The sequence below is a fragment of the Stegostoma tigrinum genome, chromosome 9, assembly GCF_030684315.1.
Source record: "Stegostoma tigrinum isolate sSteTig4 chromosome 9, sSteTig4.hap1, whole genome shotgun sequence".
Taxonomy (NCBI): domain Eukaryota; kingdom Metazoa; phylum Chordata; class Chondrichthyes; order Orectolobiformes; family Stegostomatidae; genus Stegostoma; species Stegostoma tigrinum.
In genome coordinates, this window is record NC_081362.1 from 1258541 (window position 1) to 1283770 (window position 25230).

Below are 25230 nucleotides of genomic sequence, written 5' to 3' on the forward strand. Positions count from 1 at the left end.
AAGTATAGGAGGGAATTCAAGACCTTAGTACCTAGGCAGCTGAAAGCATGACCTGTAATAGTGGGGTGATTAAAATTGTGCATGCTGAAGAGTACTGAATTAGAGGAGCACAAGTATCTTAGAGGTCTTGGGCTGGAAGAGATTACAGAGATCAACAAAGGTAGGGCTACAGAGGTTTGGAAACCAAGGTGATAATTTGACAAGGTATCGTTTACATGGAATCCAACTGAGGCCAACAAGCATAGGGATGGCGGATGAATGCAATTTGGTGTGAATGAAGGCATGGGTAGCAGCATTTAGATGACCTCAAGTTCAGATGGTAATTTGCAATGCTGGCTGGGAGTGCATGAGAGTAGTGAGTTTTGGAGGCAACAAGAGAAGGCTGGGCGTTCCAGCAGCAAAGTTTGGTGGTTATGTTGATTTAAATCAAGACATTTGTTAAATTCCTTTATTTTACACACTGTAACTGTTAAAATGAAATCTAAACTACTTAAGGTGTACTCAGCCCCTTGCCATGCTCCTTATACATTCACAACTATGTGGCCAAATTTAGCTCGAACTCCATTTACAAACTTGCTGATGACACCACATAGTGGGTCACATCTCAACCAATGATGAACCAGAGTGCAAGAAGGAGATAGACTGCTTAGTGGCATGGTGTAAAGATAATAGTCTCTTCCTTAATGTCAGCAAATGAAAAAGTTGGTCATAACTTCAGAAAGTGGAGTGGAGCTCATGCCCTGTCTGTATCAATGGTGCTGAGATGGAGAGCTTCAAGTTTCTAAGAGTAATATTACCAATGAACGTCCATGTCGATGATACAGTCAGAAAGCACACCAACACTTCTCCTTCCTCAGAAGCCTAAAGAAATTCAGTATGCCCATAACTATTACCAATTTTTATAGATGCACCATGGAAAACAGCCTATCCAGATGTATTATTGCTTGGTACAGCAACTGTTCTGCCCAGGATGACAAGAAATTCTAGAGAGTTGTAAATGCAGCCCAGTTCCTCACAAAAACCAGCCTTCCTTCCACTGATTCCATCTACATTCCCCACTGTCTTGGGAAAGCAGTCAACATAATCAAGGACCCCTCTCACCCCAGTTATACTTCCTTCCAACCTCTTCCAATGGGCAGTAGGCACAAAAATTTGAAAACACATGCCAACAAATTTAAGAACAACTTCTTCCTACTGTTAGCAGAGTCATAGAATAGAATCCTTACAGTGTGGAAACAGGCTCTTCGGCCCATCAAGTCCACACCGAACCTCAGAGTTTCCCACCTAGACCCACCCCCCTGTAACCACCTAAACTACACATTTCTGATCACTACGGGCAATTTACAATGAACAACCCACGTAACCTGCACATCTTTGGACTGTGGGTGGAAACCGGAGCACCTGGAGGAAACCCACGCAGACAGTGAGAATGTGCAAAAAAACTCTACAGGCATGCTACAACCTTGTGGTCAGTAACAGATGCTTGTCTGAAGATTGGCTACTTGCATATAAGATTCAAAGACAACAAATAATGGCTTTCTTATAATCAGGTTGTATCGTTTAATCCAAATATTGTCTTGCTTTTCTTATTTCTAAGAGGAAGGCAAAAAGAAAAACAGATTATTCCCTTCCCGTTGCCACCCCCTCATGCCACAAATTCTATATTACTGAGAAAAGGACACAAAATCCCTTTGTTTAATCTTGTACGAGCTGACTTAAATTTTATGGTGTTGCCTACATATTGCTAATTATTCAAAAGGTAGACATTTCTCAATGCCTGAAGTATTGAAATTTAGTACAACACCATTGCTGACATTCAGATTCTGAAAGGTACAGAATTAAGCTATATTCTACTCATAAAAAATCTATATTAAGCTATAAATTGTTTGATAGATTTTCAAAGGTACCACAACTATCAACCATTTTGAACATCCTACATCAAGTCTACAGATCAACTGATTAACATCAGTATTTGTAGCTTTTACTAATGCAAAGCAAAAGTTAAACAAAATATGAAATTCAAACAGTCTACTTCACCAAAAAGTAAATGCCCTAGGACAATTTCAAGACTTCAACAAATTTTGGAGTTCAGATCATTTGTGAGGCACGTGGGCTTTAATGAATGGCTCAGGTCATTTTCTGAAATCTGTAATTAAAATAGTATTTTGAATTACTCCTATTTGATCACCTTTATAATTGCAAAATGATTTCAAATAAAACTTTCAAGTTGGGTAGGGTTTCTACGAATCTTTCTGCAGTAGTTCAGAGAATCATCAGCACTACATTTTTAAAACGATGAAGGGCACTGTTTGCAGAATGCTGAGGAAAATGATTTCACAATAAATGTCAGAAACAATGTTGTGTTGCTACTGTGACTCATTTGAGGAAATATTCTGCGTTTTGGGTCGTTTACTAACTGTTTTCTTTAATATACCTACCAGAATCTTGTACAAATTATAAAATTTGCAAAATATTTAAAGCTAAAATTACCCATTATCCTTACTATCTAAACATTTGCCATCTTATAGAACACTAAAAGCTCAAAACTCAAAAAAAAGTGAACTGAGAATTATAATGAATCTACTGCTAAACCATACCTTTGGTGATGAGGATATATCCATCACAGCAGCTGGTTTGATGTACACCTTTATGAACAGACCTCTCGTATATTAGAGTTGATCTTTCTCTGTACCTTTTCTGTAACTGTAATACTATATTCTGTATTCTGTTCTCTTATCCTGATGTAAGGTATGATTTGTCTGGTTAGCATGCAAAACAATACTTTTCACTGTGTCTTGGAACAAGTGACAATAATAGATCAAATCAAATACACAAGATCAGAAGTAGACCATTCTGCCCATTGAGTCTGTTCTACCATTCAATGAGATTATGGCTGATCTGATCATTCTCAACTCCACTTTCCTGCTTCTTTTCCATCACTCTGGTTCTCTTACTGAGAATCTTATTGTCTATCTGAGCCTCTAATGTGCTTAATGACCCAGTCTTGACAGCCCCTGTGCTAAAGAATTCTACTGAATCACCATTCTTTGAGAAGAAAAATTCCTCCTTATCTCTGTCTTAAACATGCAACCCATGGTCTAAGATTATGCCTTCTGGTCCTCGACACACTCACAAGGAGAAACAACCTTTACACATCCACTGTGCCAAGTCCTCTAAGAATCTTACATGTTTTAATAAGATTGCCTCTCATTCTTTGATATTCCAACAGATATCGGGCCAATGTACTAAACGTCTCCTTCTAAGACAATCTCTTCGTGCCAGGTATTCGCCTTGTGAACATTGTTTAGACTGGCTCCAATTCCAGTGTATCTCTCCTTAAACGAAGGCCTAAAGCTGTTCACAGTAATCCAGCTAATGCCGTGTATACTTTCAGCAGAACCTACTCACATTTATATCCATTCCCTTTGAAATAAAGGCGGACATTCCATTTGCTTTTCCTATTAACCATTGAACTTCAAAGAATCATAGAATCCCTACAGTGTAGAAACAGGTCCATTGGCCCAACAAGCCCACACCGACCCATGCTCATATAACCCACCTAATCTACACATCCCTGAACCCTACGGGCAATTTAACACAGCCAATCATTGGACTGTGGGAAGAAACCGGAGCACCCAAAGGAAACACACACAGACACAGGGGAGAATGTGCAAACTCCACACAGACAGTCGCCCGAGGCTAGAATCGAACCCATGTCCCTGGCGCCGTGAGGCAGCAATACTACTCTGTCCTTCCCCAACTGCATCCCTAAACCCGCCCAGTTCGTCCCCTCCCCCCACTGCACCACACAACCAGCCCAGCTCTCTTTCTCCCCCCCCCCCCACCCACTGCATCCCAAAACCAGTCCAACCTGTCTCTTCTCCCTAACCTGTTCTTCCTCTCACCCATCCCTTCCTCCCACCCCAAGCCGCACCCCCATCTACCTACTAACCTCATCCCACCTCCTTGACCTGTCCGTCTTCCCTGGACTGACCTATCCCCTCCCTACCTCCCCACCTGTACTCTTTCCACCTATCTTCTTTACTCTCCATCTTCGGTCCGCCTCCCCCTCTCTCCCTATTTATTCCAGTTCCCTCTCCCCATACCCCTCTCTGATGAAGGGTCTAGGCCCGAAACGTGAGCTTTTGTGCTCCTGAGATGCTGCTTGGCCTGCTGTGTTCATCCAGCTTCACACTTTGTTATCTTGGAATTCTCCAGCATCTGCAGTTCCCATTATCTCCTCTACTACTCTGCCTATTGGCTATGATTGAGTGTAGTATCAGTTCTTAGCAGCTTTAAAAACTTGGATACCAGTTTTTTGTGATTCACGGACGAGGACTCCCAAATCCCTCTATTCTGTAGCTGTCTCCAGTCTTTCTCCATTTAAATGATATTTAGCTCCTCTATTCTTGCTGCCAAAATGCGTAATCACCCGTTTCCTCCTATTATATTCCATCTGCCAGGTTTTTACACACACTCTCTTGAATAAGAAACAGTAACAAGAAATCATGCCCTGATTGGTGACTGAAATTGCTAATAGACTGCCTGAGGATTAAACTGATCTGGCTTCAGTGGGATTGCCTTCCACTGAGTGATCTGATTGACCTCATTCCTTTATCTCCTGTGTTCACAGGAGGTGGGAATGCTGTCCACTCGGTTTCTTTCCAGGTTTTACCAGTCAACCTGTCAGTCAAACTGGCTCCTTCCCTCCCAAGTCACAGTCATACAGCATGGAAACAGAGCCTTTGGTCCAACATACTGACAATGTTCCCAAACTAAACTACTCCTACTTGCATGCATTTGGTCTGTATCCTCCCAATCCTTTCCTGTATTTGTACTCATCCAAATATCTTCTAAATGTTATAATTGCACCTCCATCCACCACTTTCTCCGGCAGTTCATTCCACATCCCAACGATGCTCTGTATTTAAAAAAACAGTTGTCCCTCATTGTCCTTGTTAAATCTTTCTCACCCCTGGTTTTGAACACCTCCATGTAAGGGAAAAGACCTTTGTTATTCATCTTATCTATTCTCTTTATGATTTTATAAATTTGTGAGGTCACCCCTCAACCTCCTAAACTCTAGTGGAAAAAGGTCCTGAAAACCTGAGAATGCCATCTTGAAGGGATAGCCTGCCTGGAATCAGAATTAAGATAATAAATTGCTTATTGTCCCCATCCATTGTGCTCACATTATGGACAGCTCATTAACACATCAATCCCCTCTTTGGCTGCAGCATATGGCTATAAGACTCAACCTGTGTGCACCTAGTTTCATTTTAAAATACCATACTTAGATCGAACTTATTCTACAATCCTTTCTGCAGAAAAGTGATTGAAAATGGAACTCAGTATCTTGCTGTGTCTCCCACAATCTTAAAATTCCCAGATTTCACACTATCCCATAATTTGGTGCCATCAGACTTGTACATTTCTGAAACCAAGTTAAACCTGAATGCTTTGTTTATTAATTTAGCCTTGTAATTCAGTATTGGTATTCTGTATCTTGAAGAAAAAGGAGCTGAGGAACACCCTATGGGAGATGGAGAGCTGAGGTGCTACACTGTCATTGTTGGTGACTGGCTGTAATTACAATGTAACCAGTTTCCTCATCTCTCAGTTTATAAATATTAACATAGAAATTTAGAGAGGAAGTGTACACACAGGATTTTTTGACACAATTATATGTACAGATGCAATGTAAAGCATTAGTTTATTCAGCTTACCACAATGGACCATGGTGTTGCTAATTTAACCCTCTAAGCTTAAACACGTTCAAAATTATGTCCTTATCACAACTCAAACCAAGTCCCATTCAGCTATTACCTTTAACCTTGCTGATCTGTATGTTGGCTTCAGGTGTGCAAACACCTGAATTTTGAAATTCTATCTCATTCAGATCCCTATTTGGCCTCACTATACCCTCTCTCTATAATCTCCTCTGGCCCTACAACTCTGAGATCTCTCCATTCTTCCAGTACAGACCTTTTGAGCTACTAGGCGTTTCCTTCTCTCCCTCATTAGCAGCTGAGTCTTTAGTCACCTAAGCCCTTAGCCCGTGAATTCTCTGCCCAAAAATTTTCACTTAGAATTTCCTTACCTGGCTCCCTGTCATCCAGTGTTTGCCTGATTACACTTCCTTGAATGGGCTATTTTATTAAGTTAAAACCATTATGTTGGTGAGACACCATGACTAAAATCCATCAGGAGGTGGTGGGGAGTGTGTTGTGGTGGGTGTGTATTGTCTTTATTAAACCTAAACAAGAGCAAAATACTGCTGATGCTGGAAATCTGAAAGAGAGGAAAAATACTGAAAGTACTCAGCAGGTTAGGAAGCATCTGTGGATGAGATTTCCATTGTTTCTTTCACCTTGTTCAACTTGATTGTTTTCCACTTCCCTTCTCATGTTTGATTTCCCTACTACTATACATTTGTCAAGCATCACCACCCCTTTTGTCATTTACACTCGTCTGCCTTTCACCCCATCTTCTCTTTCTGTCCTTCCTTCCCGATCTGATCCCTGCCACTTGTATTTGCTCAAAAACTATTGTATTTTCCACTTGTAATGAAAGGTTGCTGATCTGAAACATTAATTGTTTCAATCTTCACAAATGCTACATGATCTGTTGAGACTTTTTAGTATTTTACGTTTTTGTTTTCTGTTTCATGTTCTTTTTTCCCACAACTATCCATACTTTTCAAATATATATATATTCATCCAAAATTGTTTTTATTTGCAAATGGTTACAATCTGTTTAAAACATTGCAAAGATAATTTAATGCATTTTGCATTCCTGACACAGAGCCTCATCAATTGGGAATTTTTATATTTTCCAAGATTTTCTGTCCATAAATGGAAGAAAAATTAAAGCTGAAGAGGAGAGTACTCAAATTCCCAATATTCTTTCCCAGTAAGTAGAGTTTAACCCTGGTAGCACAAATCTGTAATAGACCTCCTTAGCGTGTTTTGTCTTTGAGATTTTTGGATTCTTCCCAACAATCAACATAATTATCATGGGTTCTGAAGAAAAGTCATATTTGACTTACAGCTTTGACTCTGTTTCTCACTGCACAGATGCTGCCACACTTTGTGTAGCCAACACTTTCAATTTTTATTTTGTATTTCCAGCATTTGCAATATTTTGATTTCATATAAATTACCATTTAATAGATTTGCTATGTGCTTGTACAGAATTGGATTAAGATTTCAAATCTTTTGAGGGGTACTCAGCTAATTCTTTGACCACAAAATAGAGGGTGATATTTAATAATTCTGAACTTCAATTTAATGATTTTATTCTTCATAGTACTTACTAATTCAAAACTACTTGAACATAAAGCAAGAACACAAACATTCTTTGATTTTGGCTGATTATAAATAGAGCATGTTCTTCTTTTCAAGCCCTCAATCAACTGACCTGGTGTTCTAAAATCTTCTAGCTGAAATGGAAATGATATGAGCTATCATGTCAAACTGATGCAAGTGGCTTGGTATTCAATATCTAATAGCCATGTTGCACCTTTGCAATATTTCTGATAGTTTTAAAGTAAGTCTAATTTCAATGTATTTTCAGGAATGTATCAGATAATCTGGGTATGCTTCGTTTTCATTATCTTGCCGAATTTTCCATCAACACAAATCACTGCAATTACATGCACAGTATGAGAGAGAAGGTTGATCAGCTGTGATAAGGCTCAGCATGGATTAGTACTGTATAGTGGTTCTGTATATCCTATTTCTTATCACAAAACACATCCTTGACATTCTCCTATCAACTTTAACATGTCCACTTGTCATTTCATATTGTCTTATTCTTCAAACTCTGATAAACAATCTTAATGTTGATGGCATGAGCGTGTTGATGTTATAAACATGTACTATGTTTTCATGTCCTGCTATGTTTCTGCTTGTAAATTAAACTATTATCGTGTTACTGTTGCTCAACAATAGCTTTTTCACAAAATATATTGCTAGATTTCTAATACATCCTTTCTAATATTAAGCAAAATGGTGAATCAGAATTTGAAATTGAAAAGTATAGAAATTGTAATGATTTCACAGGTATACTTTCTCTCTTGTATCCAATAATCATGTTGAATGTAGCTAATTTTACATGGTTTCCAATTAGCTTCCTTTATTTCAATGAAAGCCTGTTTCAGAGAGATACTCAAATACAATCCCCAATGAAATCTGAACATGTTTGTGCTGTTTTTTAACCAGCTTTACAGCTCAACTGTGGAATATTATCATACATGTGTCCTCTTGACTTCCGTGAAGTCTTTAATGTGGTTCCATGATACTATCAGTTTCCTTCAAAATCATTCTCTGTTGTCTGGCTAAATTGGAGTTTCTTTGTGTGCTACCAGTTCTGATCCTCCAATCATAGAAGACCTTCTGCAATGGCTTCTGTTTTTGTACCACCTCTATTATTGTGCCTGTACAGATATGCCTGCAGCCCCTCAGTTCATCAGCATTCTGCCCATGCTGGCAATATCATTTTGATTTCAGATTGCATCCACCTCTTCCTCTGCTTGTTATGCTGATGGACGTGATGTCTAACTTGGAATCGTCAATGATCTACAACTTCCACTAAAACATTAGGGGAAGACTTGTCTCTGTTTTGCATTCCATAACCTTACCACTGATTCCATGTTGTTCCTCAGTTATTGTCTCAGGCTGAACTAGATTGTTTGTACCACTAGCTTCATTCTTTCACGAAGCAACCTTCTGAACCCATGAAGTCTCCATCACAAAAGTTCATCTTCATTAAGTCATAAGTCTCAACTGTTATCCCAGGTCAATTTCTCACCACTCAGTCAGGCCTTTGCCACCTTGAAACTTGACTATTCCAATAGACACCTGACCATGCTTTTGCTCCTCCACCCATCATAAACCTCATTCAAATTTCTACCTTATTCCATGCCTCATCAAGTCCCACTGACTTATCACCACTGTCCATACTGAACCACGTAGGCTGTTGGTTTCTTGTCTGAGATGTAATGTTTTCATTCTAATCATTAAGGTTTTTTCATAAGACATAGGAACAGAAATTAGGCTATTCAGCCCATTGAGTCTGCTCCACCATTCGATCATGGTTGATAAGTTTCTCAACCCCATTCTCCTGTTTTCTCCCCATAATCCTTGATCCCCTTGACAATCATGAACCTATCTATCTCTGTTTATTTAACCTGGCCTCCACAGCCTTCTGTGGCAGTGAATTCCATCGATTCACCACACTCTGGCTGAAGAAGTTTCTCCTTATCTTCGTTCTATAGGGCCTTCCCTTTAAGGCTGTGCCCTCGGGCCCTAGTCTCACCTACCAATCAAAATATCTTCCCAACGTTCACTCTGTCCAGATCTTTCAGTATTCTGTAAGTTTCAATTAGATCCTCCTTCATGCTTCTCAACTCCGTCGTGTTTCGACCCAAAGTCCTCAAATGTTCCTCATATGTTAACCCTTACATTCCTGGAATCATTCTCGTGAACCTCCTCTGGGCCTGCTCCTGGGCCAGAACATCCACCCTGAGGTTTGGAGCCCACAATTGCTCAAGATACTCTAAAGTGTGATCTGACCAGAGCTTCATAAAACCTAAGAAGTACACCACTGCTTTCACATTCTAGGCCTCTCAAAATAATACCGACATTGTATTTGCCTTCCTAACTATTGACTCAACCTGCAAGTTAACCTTAAGAGAATTCTGGACTAGGACTTACAAGCCCTTTGCACTTCATATTTCTGAATTTTCTCCCTGTTTAGAAAATAGTCCATGCCTCAATGCTTCCTACCAAAGAGTATGACCTCACCCTTTCCCACATCGTATTCCATCTGCCATTTCTTTGCCCCACTCCTTTAATCTGTTTAAATCCTTCTGCAGTCTCCCTGCCTCTTCAATACCACCTGTTCCTTCACTTACCTTTGTATCATCTGCAAACATAGCCAGAATGCTCTCAGTTCTTTCATCTAGATCATTGTTTTATAAAGTAAAAAGTTGTGGTCCCAACACTAACCTTGCGGAACACTATCGACTCTAGCTGTCATCCTGAGAAGGACCCCTTTATCCCCACCCTCTGCTTTCTGATAGACAGCTAATCTTCTATCCATGCTAGTACCTTGCCTCTGACACCATGGGCCCTTACCTTACTCAGCAGCCTCCTGTGCAGCACCTTGTCAAAGGCCTTCTCAAAGTCCAGATAGATAACATCTATTGGCTCTCCCTGGCCCAACATTCTTGTTATCTCCTCAAAGAATTCTAACAGATTTGTCAGGCATGACCTCCCCTTGATGAAGCCGTGCTGACTTCATCGTGTTTTACCATGTAGTTCCAAGTATTCAAAAATCTCATCTTTCACAATGGACTCCAAAGTCGTACCAACAACCAAGGTCAAGCTAATTGGCCTGTAATTTCCTGTCTTTTACCTTACTCCCTGTCACAGTATTTATATCGCAAGTCCAGTTGAGTTTCTGGTCAGTGGTAACTCCCAGGATGTTGGTAGTGGGGGAATTCAGTGTTAGTAAGGGGGTGACATTAGAATTTTCCAGTCTTCTGGGAGCCTCCCTGACTCCAGTGATTCCTGAAAGATCACCATTAACACCTTTGCTATCTGTTCAGCTATCTCCTTCAGAGTATGGGGTGTAGTCCATCTGGTCCTGGTGGTTAATCCACCTTCAGATCTTTTAGTTTTACTAGCACCTTCTCCTTGGTGATGGTCACCATACTCACCTCTGCCTCCTAACTCTCTTGAACTTTTGCAATATTTCTTGTGTCTTCCACTGTGAAGACTGACGCAAAGTACTTATTCAGTTCATCAGTTACATAGAACATAGAACATTACAGCACAGTACAGACCCTTTGGCCCTCGATGTTGTGCCGACCTGTCATACCAATCTGAAGCCCATCTAACCTACACTATTCCATGTACGTCCATATGCACGTCCAATGATGACTTAAATGTACTTAATGTTGGCGAATCTACTACCATTGCAGGCAAAGCATTCCATACCCTTACTACTCTGAGTAAAGAAACTACCTCTGACATCTGTCCTGTATCTTTCACCCCTCAATTTAAAGTTATGCCCCCTCGTGCTCGCCGTCACCATCCTAGGACAAAGGCTCTCCCTATTCACCCTATCTAACCGTCTGATTATCTTATTTGCCTCAATTAAGTCACCTCTCAACCTTCTTCTCTCTAACGAAAACAGCCTCAAGTCCCTCAGCCTTTCCTCATAAGACCTTCCTTCCATACCAGGCAACATCCAAGTAAATCTCCTCTGCACCCTTTCCAAAGCTTCCACATCCTCCTTATAATGCGGTGGCCAGAACTGTACACAATACTCCAAGTGCGGCCACACCAGAGTTTTGTACAGCTTCACCATAACCTCTTGGTTCCGGAACTCGATCCCTCTATTAATAAAAGCTAAAACACTGTATGCTGCCTTAACAGCCCTGTCAACCTGGGTGGCAACAGTTATTTCTTTGTTCCCCATTGCTACTTCTCCAGTATCATTTTCCAGCGGTCCAATGTCCACTTTTGCCTCTCTTTTTTGCCCTTTATATTTTTAAAGAAACTCTTGCAATCTTCTTTTATATTACTGTTTAGCTTGTCCTCTTATTAATCTTCTCCCTCCTTATTTCTTTTTTCATTGTCCTCTGTTGGTTTTTGTAAGCTTTCCAATCCTCTGAATTCCCACTGCCTTTTGCCACATTACATGCTTTCTCTTTTGCTTTTATGCTGTCCCTGACTTCCCTTGTCAGCCATGATTGTCTCATCCTCCCTTTAATATGCTTCTTTTTCCTGGGGGTGAATTTTTGCTGCATCTCCCAAATTACTCCCAGAGACTCCTACCATTGGTGTTCCATTGTCTTTCCTGCTTGGCTCCTCTCCCAGTCAATTCTGGTCAGCTCCTCCCTCATGCTTCTGTAGTTGCCTTAATTCAGCTCTAATACCGCTAAATCCGATTTCTATCTTCTCCCTCTCAAATTGCAGAGTAAATTCTATCATATTACGATCACTGCCACCTGAGAGTTCCTTCACCTTAAGCTCCCTTATCAAGTTTGCCTCATTGCACAACACTGAATCCAGCATTGCCTGTTCCCTAGTGGGATCCACAACAAGCTGTTCCAAAAAGACATCTGTTTCACATTCCACAAATTCCTTTTCTTAGGATCCACTACCAACCTGATTTCCCCAGTCCACCTGCATATTCAAATCCCCTATGATTACAGTAATCTTGCCTTCCTTACACACCTTTTCTATCTCAGGGTGTATCTCGTGCCCAAATCCTGACTACTGCTTGGAGACCTGTATGCAACTCCCATTGACGGTGTTTTTACATTTGTGGTTTCTCAACTCTACCAACACAGATTCTACATCATCTGATCCTACTTTGTTTTTTGCTATTGATTTAATTTCATTTCTTACTAATAAGGCAATCTCACCCTCTCTACCCATCTGCCTGTCTTTTTTGATGGGATGTGAGCTCCCAGCCCTGATCCCCTTGCAGTCAAGTCTCTGTGATGCCCACAACATCATACCTGCAATTTCGATCTGCAGCACAAGCTCATTTGCTCTATTTTGTTTACTGCAAGTATTCAGGTAGAACACCTTCGGCCCTGTATTGACCATCCCTCTTCTCATTGTCATTCATTTATCCAGTGTGCTTGAAGTTTGATTCCTAACCCTTTCCAAGCACTCTGTCTTATTTTGTGTTTGTGCTGGAGACTTTAATAACGTGTCTCCAGTTGCCTAGCCATTTCCAGCCAAGCCTTCAGCCAGTGTGATGCCCTGTTCTGGAATTTCATCCTTGGACACTTTGCCTGTTCACTTTACCTGTCCACTTTACAGCTGTCGTTAAAATTCCTCTGCAACCAATGTTTGGAAGATTCTGTCTCCACTAAATAAAGTGTATGTTATTCAATGTTAATAAATGCTACACGAATGCAAGTTAGTTTTTCATATCTGACAACCCCTCTCTCTATTCCTTTTCAGTCTTTTAATCAGTATTGCTCGTCCCATCTTTCTGCCATTAAAATGATATTTTTGTATTATTACCAATAGAACATCATTGTAGTTCAAACTATGGACTGGGAAGAGTGCGCCAATAATCGAGCCCCACTGTTCAACAAGCCATAACAAATGTATAAATACCCAATTTAAACCACCACGATGATCAATTTATCAACAAAAGCAATTCATGCTAGGTTTCATCATTAACAGCAATAAAGCACTATTTGTTGAAAACACTCTTCATTAACAAATAGCAGACAAAAGAAAGGATTTCTAAACTACCATATGTGATTTAGCCTAAACCACAAACACACGTGCTCGTGCTCTCTCTCTCTCTCGCTCTCACACACTGTCTTTCGGTCTCCCACTCTGTCTTGCACTCTCACTCTCTCTTGCTCTATCGCTCACTCGCTTGCTGTGCGTTCATGTTCGCGCTTGCAATCTTTCTGTCTCTCTCTTTCTCCACCCCTCCGTCACTCTCTCTCAAATAAAAGTGACAAAAGCAGACAGTTTAGTGTGCATATAATCAATAGAGAAGCATCAACAGATCAAAATGCCGACGACCAAAATAATCCGGCAAGTTGTGATTTCTCACTGTAGTATTGATTTTTGCAATAATGACTTGCTGTTGTCTGCAGAGTGATTGTCATTATTGATTGTTGATCTGGTATACCATATTGTTTCTTATACAAGAATTATTTTAAGTTTCTTGGTCTTTCTGTCTTTTCATGCTGGTGGTGAAAGGACAGGATATTCTGTCTTTGCTGCCTTTGCATGGTTCTCGGTGCACTGCTCCCATCACTCTGTAATAAATTTTAGCTTGACCAACCCGGGGGCTATCACCAGGCAGTTCTTCCTTATCTCAAAATTGCTAGTGCTGCTCTCACACGAAAAGGTAACTTGTCTCTCTGTTTCAACAGCAATATTATCTTGTTCAGCTAAAAATTTTCACCACTTGATTTTCAAAATTACAAAATTCTCCTAGAATTTTAGCTGGAAAGTAGTGTCTGACTTACATTTGAGTTTATAGTTCGAAAGGGAAAAATATGAGATTGCTTACACTATAAACTGAATCAAAATGGTAGCAAATGTTAATATTGTACTATCATTAAGTTGTGTTCATGGCATATCAGTATTGTAATCTAATAGTATGCAAGCTCTGATATTTTAATTCTTCCTAAGAAACTTGAAGGGAAGAGAACATTAGTCTAAATAAACAGAATTATGCTGTTGTAAGTCAGGTGTATTTTTCTCAAGTGTAACATTTAGTCTTGCAAGTACATTTCCTTCTCAATACCCAGTTCGTAATTGTAGAACATCAGAATGTATGTTATCACTTTTTCAAATACAGTATATGTCTGTGCATATGTTTTTGTGAATTTATATAATGTGTGTAAGTGATTGGGAAATATACCTCTGTTCAACTAGATGCAAAGAAATATCTTAAGTTTCTTGTTACACCAAGCTAGCTTGTTTCTGTGTGCATCTCTGTTCGAATATCTAAGACACATATTCTAAATTCAGTGTAAATTCCAAATGAATCATTTAATTTTAAGTTGCAGAATTCATAATGAAAATTGAATAAGAAATACTTAAAGAAACTAGAAGTTCCAGAAATATCTTGTCTGTGTCAATAAATGATATGGCTGCACATTTTTCTCCCAAAAATCATTGTTGGATTTTATTTGTTACATATGTGTTAGTTGTCTGAAGTTATTGAGTCTGAATGCTGTAATAATTGCTGCTGTTGTTTCTCATAGGCTTATGATGGCTTTGCAAGCTTGGGAATATCACGATTATTGGAGCCAGCAGATATGGTTTTATTGGCTATTCCAGATAAACTGTCCGTTATGACCTACCTTTATCAGATAAGGGCACATTTCAGCGGCGAAGAATTGAATGTGGTCCAGATCGAAGAAAACAGCAGTAAAAGCAAGTACAAAGTTGGTAACTTTGAAACTGACACAAACAGCTCCATTGATCAGGAGCAATTTTATGCAGAGATAAATGATGTTAAACATGAGACAACAGCACAACAACCAAGCAGTGTATTACTTGATGCTTCATCTCAGGAATGTTGTACATTCCTCAGTGACGATGTTGGTGAGTCAAAAAGTGAGCAACAGACTCCTGATGGCCTTCGGAATATAAATGCAACAATACCTTTCTCACAAAGGACTAAAAATGATTCAGACTCTCAAAAGTATTATCCTGTTGAACAGAATACTGTTCAGAGTTCTTTACTGGAGGATACCATTGAAAGTGAAAGCACAGAATCTACACCACTACAAGGACAAATACCACCATTAAACAAAAGAAAACTGCTGAAAGTAGACATTTTAGACTTAACTGGCTCGTCAGATGTTAGTGATAAAAAGGAACGTAAATCACCAACACTTGGACAGGAAGATTATTCAGATAATACTAGGAGCAGCTATGGACATGAGCATGAGAAATTGCAGTATTCAGAGTCTGAGAGCAGCAGATCAGAACTGAGTTCTTCTGTTCGAAAATCCATTACATCTCCAGCCCATAAATTAGGGTTCTCTTATAATCGTGATGCAGATCTGATCAAGAAGAAACGTGCAACATTGCAATGCTCTGAAGTGGATTCATCAGAAAGTGTCTGTCCACGTTTGAACCATTCGGGTCAACAGAGCAAAAGCATTGAAGTAAGGATGCTCATTTACATTGTTTCTTTCCTGTGATACACATAAAATACTCAATATTTGATTCGGTAATTAAATTCCCAAGGTAGATTGTTAATTTACCTCTTTGTTTTATTTGGGGTTTAGCTTAACTTTTGTCAACAAGAGAAAGGAATCACTGAAGAAAAGGTGAGTGAAGAACTACATTATGTCAGTGATGACAAAGTGTGGAGCTGGATGAACACAGCAGGCCAAGCAGCATCTCAGGAGCACAAAAGCTGACGTTTTCATCATCCTCTGATGAAGGGTCTAGGCCCGAAACGTCAGCTTTTGTGCTCCTGAGATGCTGCTTGGCCTGCTGTGTTCATCCAGCTCCACGCTTTGTTATATTGGATACTCCAGCAACTGCAGTTCCCATTATCTCTGATTACATTATGTCAGTACTAATTTGTGGATTGGCTCAGTATTTGTACTAAACTCAGTTGTGAAACTGAGGCTCATTTTCAATGTTTAAATTTGAAATATATTTTAGGGCAACCTTCTGGTCCTCAGCATATTCTTTTCACTTTGCAACCGCAGTCATATGCCTGAAACAACTCAGTTGTAAAATATCTGAGTCTGCCCAAAATAAGAGATCTTGAAAAGATCTGATCCTTAAACCCTCAAATTGAATTACGTTTACTGTTTTGCTGAGGCATGAGAGGTGAAGGAGAGAATCAAAAGCATTTAAAATATCTGCATTCATCTCAGGCTGTGTTTGCTATTTCTAGTGTGAGACAAAAAGCATTCTTTTAGTCCAAAGTTTTAGCTGTTGATCACCAAGATTATACCCTCCTGAGGAGGAGCTGTCTGAAGCAGTCGACTTAAAGGTTTTGAAAAACTATCAACTATCCTAATTCCAGAGCTGAGGTGAGAGTGACTTGATATCAAGCTGCATTCGACCAAGTGTGACATCAAGGACGCTAACAAAACTGGAATCAGTAGGTATCAGGGAAAACATCTGTGCTGGTTGGAGTCATACCTGGCGTATTGAAGATGGTTATGGTTGTTGGAGGTCAGTTATCTCTGCTCTAGCACATCTCTGCAGGAGCTCCTCAGGGTAGTGTCCTCTGCTGAAACATCTTCAGCTGCTTCATCAAGGACCTTTCCTCCATCATGAGGTTGGAGGCGGGGATGTTCACCGATGATTTTACAATGTTTATCACCATTTGTACTTCCTCAGATACTGAAGCAGTCATGTCCAAATGCAACAAGATCTGAACAATACCCAGGCTTAAGCTGACAATTGGCAATTAACATGCACCACACAAATGCCAGGCAATGACTATCTCCTATAGTAGACAATTTAACCATTCCCCCTTAACGTTCAATGGCATTACCATCACTGAACCCCACTATCAATATCCTGGGGCTTACCATTGACCAGAAACTCAACTCAACTAACCATTAAAGACAGTGGCTGTAAGACCAGGTTAGAGATTAGGAATACTGCAGCAAGTAATGCATATCCTGACTTCTCAAAGCCTGTCTGCTGTCTACAAGGCACAAGTCAGATTGAATATACCTCATTTGCCAGGATGAGTGCACTGCCAATAACCTGAAAAGGCTTGATACATTCCAGGACAAAGTAAACTGGCAGCTCATGCATAAATATTCACTCCCACCCTCACCAAGCAGTGTGAGAAGCACTACAGAAATTCATTAAAGATCTTTAGACAGCACCTTCCAACCCCCGACCACTTCCATCTCGAAGGAAAGGGGCAGCAGGTGCATGAGAGCATCACCCTCTGCAAATTCTCCTCCAAGCAAGTCACCATCCTGGCCTTGAAATATCACTATTTCTTCATTGTCACTCGGTCAAAATCCTGGAATTCTTTCCCTAACGGCTTTGTGGGACTACCTGTAGCACATGCATGCAGGTGTTCAAGACACCAGCTCACTACCTCCTTATCGGGAACATTTTGGGATGGGCAGTAAATGCTGGTCAGGCAGCAATGCCTACATCCCATGAGTGAAGAAAGAGCCATGCAAATTGGCAGTGGATGCCAGTGTTACTACTTTAATGTTACAGAAAGAGAAGACATAGATCGAATGGACAATCGTTATTTTTCCCAGAAGTTAAGTGCGCCTCAATGGTGTAAAAGACAAAGTTTTGGTTTTGGCGGTACAAACCTTTAAAGTTTACATATTCAGACAATTCTGCAGAAAGTCATGTTTGTAAGGACCATAATGTTTTCACCTCTTCCCTACAGATTCAGTGTTAAGAATTTAAGATGGTTTGTTGTGAATTTAATTCCCTTACAACATTAAAAAAGGTTACAGGAAAATAAAATATGATAGTGATTGTTTTGTTCAAAGCAAGCATAAAAGAAAATGAATGTCATAATCAACACAGAGTTGTGTAGTATATAAAAAAAAGACCTGCAGTTGCTGGAAATTAGAAACAAACAGAAATTGCTGGAGAAACTCAGCAGTTTTGACAGTGTCTGTGGAGAAAAAGCAGAGTTAATATTTCAGGTCCAGTGACTTCTCTTCAGAAGACCTGCCAGACCTGCTGAGTTTTTCCAGCAATTTCTGTTTGTGTTGCGTTGAACGTGGCTTATGAATGTGCTGTTACGAAAGTCTGAATGTAAAAATGTTGTTATTGTCAAAGTACAATCTAATTAATGATCATAAGAAATTTTGATAGAAAATAAACATACTTCTTGAGATAATAAAATGTGAGGCTGGACGAACACAGCAGGCCAAGCAGCATCTCAGGAGCACAAAAGCTGACGTTTCGGGCCTACTTGTGCATATCTTGCATTTTTCGGGGAGGAGTAGGTCTGATGCAAGTTGTATATATTGTTATTTGGAAATTTGAATTCAAAGTGAAGGAAAATGGAGTTGTTTTCTGAAGATGATTGCTTTTAAACAAATGTCAGAAAGTAATTCTGAGCAGGGAAGTAGAGACAACTTTTCAGGGAAAGCATGTGACTTAAGTTAAACAATTCGATTAGCTACGCGGAAAGTTAATTGCTTAATGTTTAAGTTGAGTTATGATATAAAAACAGATATTCAGGGACCATCAGTAGATTGAATTCAGCACAAGTGTCATTCTATTTAAAGGTTAAATTTACAGTTCATACAAGACACCAGACTATGAGAGTTTAGTTTGTAGAAGTCTTCAAGCCATGAGAATTAGAATGACGGCTACGAAACTGTAAAGGATAAAAAAGTGTTAGGAAAACTGTTTCTTTATAGCCTGTTTTGCTGATTGTATGATAAATTGTATTTTATTTTGTTGATGTAGCTTTGGCAGCCTTGTGTGAATATGTTCAGCAACTGACCAGCACTGTAACCAAACTGAAAAATGAAACATATGATCTATCAAGCCAGGTTTCACCCTGAGATCAGACTTCTGTTCTGTGACTGTCATTTGGGATTAGTGCACAAAAAAGAATTGAGGAACTTCAAAATGTAAATGACCAATTGTTCAAGACTTCTAAAATTGAATATGAAATTACAGAAAAATAGTAAGTTTGTCATACATTTGTTGACAAATCGGTAATAATATCTAATTCAAAACTTACAAAATGGGTTACGGTGACATAGTCAAAAATCAGTGCAGGTCTGTACAATAAACCTGGTACTGAACATTTCCAGGACTGACCGATGCTTAAACACTGGAATTTTTTATTTGAATGAGCAAGTAACAGGCTTGGAGCTTTGGTTTTGTTGGTTACATGCCTAATACTAACAGACTCCAGTTAGCTGGCAAGATGGAAAGAGTGACAATTCTTCTTTAAGGGGAAGAATTCATTGACTTACTCAGCCTTACAGCTCTTATCCAGCATTTCCACTGTCTCAGCTGGCCTCTCGTTTTTAAATAAGTTCTCTGACAATTAATACCCACATCCTGTTTTGTTTAACCTTGACAATTACATTAACAAATCTTAACATGATTGAAAAGTCTTCCCCACTTAACTGGGGAAAAAGGGAGGACAAATTGCTTTTTGTTTTCATGGGTAGAAACTTAAGCAATTCCTGTTAAATTGCACAGCTTTATTGCTGATACATGTATAGACCAGTCACTGAAGAACAAATGTAATGAAGTAGTCCAGCCTCATCTCCAGGTATTAGTTTTCAACTGCATTTGAGTCCTGGCTCTTAGTAAACTTGTCAGCAGCTTGTATAGATATAACTGAAGTGGTCTTGAAATGGTTTAGGCATTTTTTTTGATTGGCCTAGTTATTTACAAGTAAAGATAGATTTGGAAAAGTGACAACATAACACAGAATTGCCACAGACAATTGTAAATGCTATAAGATTGGACTGAGCAATGGTTGCCTACAATTCCTTATGGAGTGTGTTTTAAAAAACAAGCTGATTCTGCAATATGTTTAATGATAGGTTAAACTGATTCCGTAGAGCATGCAATTAATTCAAAAAACATAGAGAACTGCAGATTGTAAAAGCAGAAATTGCTGGAAAATCTCAGCAGGTCTGACAGTATCCGTGAAGACAAAAATCAGAGCTAACATTTCAGGTTAATAATAGGCAGCATGGTGGCTCAGTCATTAGCACTGCTGCCTTACAGTGCCAGGGATCTAGGCTTGATTCCAGCCTCAGGTGACTGATTGTGGGGAGTTTGCACGTTCTCCATGTGTTTGTGTGGTTTTTCTCCCACAGTCCAAAGATACGCAGGTTATGTGGGACATGTAGGGACAGAGTAGGATGGCCTGTCTGAGTGGGATGCTGTTTGAAACGTCGGTGTGGACTTGATAGTTTGAATGACCAGCTTCTACATTTAGGGATTATAGATCCAATGACCCTTGATTCATGCTGCTTATATTTTACTTTTCGTTCTGATTGAACATTTCAAGAATCTAGACTGAAGGAACTTTGGAAAACTCAACATCAGTGCATCTATTACTTCATTAGCAACCTCTATTAAGATCCTAGAAAGAAGACCATCAGGACCTGGGAATTTGTCTGCTGACATTTAACAGGCATTGATTATTGTCATGGGATTTAGATTGACTGTAGAAAAGGACAGGGAACAGTCCACAGTAAGAAAATATAGAAACAGGAGTAGGCCTTTCAGCTGATCAAGTGTTCCATCATTCAAACTTCCACAATTTTCTATTCTAGACAACTCCAAAGCTTAACAATTGTATGAATATAAACAATTCTCCTCATCTCAGACTTAAATTGTTTACCCTGATTCTAGACTCCCCATCCGGGGTAGCATCTTATTTATATCTACCTTATCTCTTCAAGTATTTTTCAAGTTTCAAAGACATCACCTCTCATTCTTTGAAACTCTAGAGAATACAGTTTCACTTTGCCCAATCTGTCTCCATAGGACAGACCCGCGATCCTGGTAAATCTACTTTCGCATCATCATGATGACAAATTCCCCTGTAAGCTAATGTTGTCATTGCATTGATCATCAGATAACATTTCCCCTTGTCATTATTGTTGAGGGATTTCATGTCTGCCTTGAATCAGAGCTTTGAGAGCCTTGATGGTCATTTAGCACAGTTTACCTCTGTCTGTAGCATAAATTTGAAGATATGACCACCTTTTCTTCCGACACAGTGCCAACGCCAGTGAAACTTTCTTTTCATGATTGACACCAACATGCTCGGCAAATTTATCCTAGAAAGGACTACATCATCCATCTGATTGCCAAGAATTCATCATAGAGACCAGAGATGGAACTTATTGAGCCTTTCTTTTTGTTTATGAATAGGTTGCCAGGCTTTGCTGTTAAATAGCATTGTGATAAGGATACAGGCTTCTTAGATAAGTATCCTTATTCCGCGGGTCAAATTGTCAATTTTCCGTGCCCATTTTAGAGTTGGCCAAAGTTAATGACTTTTTTCAATACATCCTGTGAGCTCCTTGTCAAGAGATGGACTGTCTGTCCAAGGTAGAAGAATTAGCTGTTTCCAAAGGTGTAATGTGTTGAGTCTGAAATAGAACAAAATAGAACACTGTATCCTTTGACTATGGTTTTCTTGACTTTCCATTTAATAGGCTGAGGGATTTCCTGACTAATCAAATGCAAAGATGCCCTCCTTCCATTATGGTAGTGGAAACACAGGTCAGTAGGATAGAGGAAAAGGTACCAAACAGAGTGGGAGCCACAACACAACCGATTTCACCTGGCTGTTCATAGTCAGGGGTGGAGCCATTAAACTGAATGGTGCTGTGTCTCTATCTATATCGTCATGAAAGGCTACGTGAGATCGCAGAGCTTAGAAGGACAACCACTTTAATGACCCCTTTTAAGTTTGCCATTTTAATGCACCACCCTGCTCCCTGCCCAACATCTCTGTCTCTGGCTTGCTGTAGGGTTCTAGTGAAGCCCAATGCAATCTGGAGGAACAACACCTCATTTTTCTGCTTGGGGACCCTACAGCCCTCTGGATTCATTATTGAGTTCAATAATTTTAGGCCCTAAACTCTCCCATGTCCCCACACCACCCCCCCCCCCCACCCCACACACCACCCACCCCCCTACCCCCCCAGACCCCCCATCCCCCCCACACCCCCCCCCCAGACCCCCCACACCCCCCCCCAGACCCCCCACACCCCCCCCAGACCCCCCACACCCCCCACACCCCCCACCCCTCACCCCCCCACACACCACCCACCCACTCACCTCCCCACCCCACACACCCCCCACCTCCCCACCCCACACACCCCCCACCTCCCCACCCCACACACCCCCCACCTCCCCACCCCACACACCCCCCACCTCCCCACACACCCCCCACCTCCCCACACACCCCCCACCTCCCCACACACCCCCCACACGCCCACCCCGCCCACCCCACCACACACCCCACACGCCCACCCCACCACACACCCCCCACCCCAGCCCACCATACACCCCCCACCCCACCACACACCCCCCACACGCCCCGCCCACCTCACCCCACACACCCCCCCACCCCACACACCCCCCCCACCCCACACACCCCCCCCACCCCACACCCCCCCCCCACCCCACACACCCCCCCCACCCCACACACCCCCCCCACCCCACACACCCCCCCCACCCCACACACCACCCCCACCCCACACACCACCCCCACCCCACACACCACCCCCACCCCACACACCCCCCCACCCCACACACCCCCCCCACCCCACACACCCCCCCCACCCCACACACCACCCACCCCCCTCCCCACCCCACTCACCCCCCACCTCCCCACCCCACTCACCCCCCACCTCCCCCCCCCACTCACCCCCCACCTCCCCCCCCCACTCACCCCCCCCCTCCCCCCCCCACCTCCCCCCCCCACTCACCCCCCACTCACCCCCCACTCACCCCCCACTCACCCCCCACACACACACCCCCCCCACACACACACCCCCCCGCCCCCCCGCCCCCCCACCCCCCCACCCCCCCACCCCCCCACCCCCCCACACACCCCCCCACCCCCCCACACACCCCCCCACCCCCCCACCCCCCCACCCCCCCACACACCCCACACACCCCCCCACACACCCCCCCACACACCCCCCCACCCCCCCACACACCCCCCCCACACCCCCACACACCCCCCCCACACACCCCCCCCACCCCCCCACACACCCCCCGTACCCCCCCACACACCCCCCGTTACACATAGCCTGCCACTACACACTCCCTGTTGTTAGTGACTAACAGTCCCCATTAACAACTACCCACCCTCCCGGCCTGATCGTTAGCAACTCCTTTGTCCAACTCTCTTTCTCACTCTTTAGGCTCTATCCTATTGTTACTCCCTACCCCACCCACCCACCCCTCTGTTTTCTGCATATTAACTGACATTTTCCCAGTCACCATCAGTTCTGAGGAAGGGTCACTGAACCTGAAATGTTAACTCTGTTTTTTCCTTTACAGATGCTGCCAGACCTGAGCTTTTCCAGCAACTTTGTTTTAGTTGTTGTTGTGTTAGAAGGACAACCTGCTGGCTTGAAAATATTCCATTTATCCATGCTCTGCTTCTGGAGGTTAATCAATTCCCTGTTCATACTGTAGTGATTGGGACCAGGCGGACCTCACTGACTTTGAGGTTCTTGATTGGGGTTGTTAATCTGGGCCAATCAGGAAAGCCCTGGCTGACCATTAAGACCAGGGGAATTAGCATCTCTTCAGCTGAGCTGGCTGACCACAGCCAGTGTACTGTACACTAGTAAATAAAGGGTGACTTGGTGACAGGATACCAGCCTCTGTGCAGTTATTTCAGCAGTGCCGGCAGAAAACAGTGTGTCCTAAAGTACGCTTGCTGGCAACAGTCATGTTGGAGTTGGGATAAGCGTTTCTGGCACCATGCCTCTATTTGGAAAGCTTTACTCATTTGACCCTTGTGTTGAAGACTGGGCCCAGTATGTGGAAAGAATGTGATATATTTTCTGGGCAGATGAAAAGCAACGAGTAATCCTTCTGACTGCATGTAGACACACAGCATTTCAGTTATAATGGGCTTAACTTTCTTAGAGGCACCAGATACTAAAACTTTCCAAGAATTGTCAGAGTTGGCTAAGGAATATTATGACCCTGAACCACCTCTAATCCTGAGATGCTATCGTTTTTAATTGACTGTTAGAGAACTGAATGAATCTGTAGTGGGATTTTTGATGAGGTTATGACAACTGGGTTAACACTGAATGAGATGCTGAGAGACTGTTTGTTTGGTATGTGAGATAATTGATGTAACCGTGCAGAAGCACCTGCTGACTGAAGCCCAACTGGCTTCAAACAGGTGCTACAACTGGCTTTGCCATTAGAAAATGTGGCAAGTGGAGCATTGGAACTACAAGACATCCCAATGGAAGTGGATACCCTCACCTGTTCGACTGAGTTTGGGGGACACGACTTGAGCGTAGGCAGTCACAGAGCCTCACACAGGGCATGTCCTGAGCAGACGGTCCCTGGGCCAACCCACAGCAGAACCCTGCAACAAACCCAAGATTCGGCCAAATGGCTAATATGTTCTTCAGGATCTGGGCCAGCAAGCCATTGTAGTTACTGCTGGTATGCAGGCTCAAGACTGCAAAAGAGTCCTACAAGGCCTGTCTTGAGTAAGAAAACTCATTGGCCAGTACCCAGAAGAGTGCACATCCTGGAAAGTCCCCCTACATGTGGGTTGGAACTGTTAAATTATACAGTGACATCCAAATCGGAACCAATTAAAATTAATGTTTGGTTAAATGGTCACTCAGTTCCCATGGAGGTCAATACTGGTGCAGCTGTATCTGTGGTTGCAGAAGCTGTGTTTAACAAGATTTGCTTGGGCCTCTAACCTTTAAACTTGTGCAGGTCCTCTGCCAGACTGAGAAAATACACAGGGGAACCATTGCAGATTAAGGCTATGACTTCTGTTCTGGTCTCCTGTGAGAAGCAGCTGGTGTAGTTAGCACTTATAGTAGTAAAAGGCTCTGGCCCAAGCCTATTGGGGTGGAATTAGCTGGGAAAGATTCACTGGGATCGGCTCAACATTTATCAATTGGAAAAAGGACTGCCTTAGTCAAATACCCAGGAATTTTCAGGAAGGGCTTGCAACTATCAAAGGGGCCAAAGCTCCTTTTAC

At 41.8% G+C, this 25230-nt stretch overlaps 1 protein-coding gene across 5 annotated transcripts in view; it reads left to right on the forward strand.

The window, feature by feature from the left end:
• ehbp1 (EH domain binding protein 1) overlaps positions 1-25230 on the forward strand; it is a 344052-nt gene that overhangs the window by 161793 nt on the left and 157029 nt on the right. For 4 of the 5 annotated variants that reach the window (XM_048536029.2, XM_059648293.1, XM_059648294.1 and 1 more), the window contains 2 exons: positions 14768-15679; positions 15803-15844. In XM_048536029.2, coding sequence (XP_048391986.2) covers positions 14768-15679; positions 15803-15844 — 954 coding nt within the window. The remainder of the gene's footprint in view (positions 1-14767; positions 15680-15802; positions 15845-25230) is intronic. The other variant, XM_059648292.1, reaches the window with a different exon arrangement.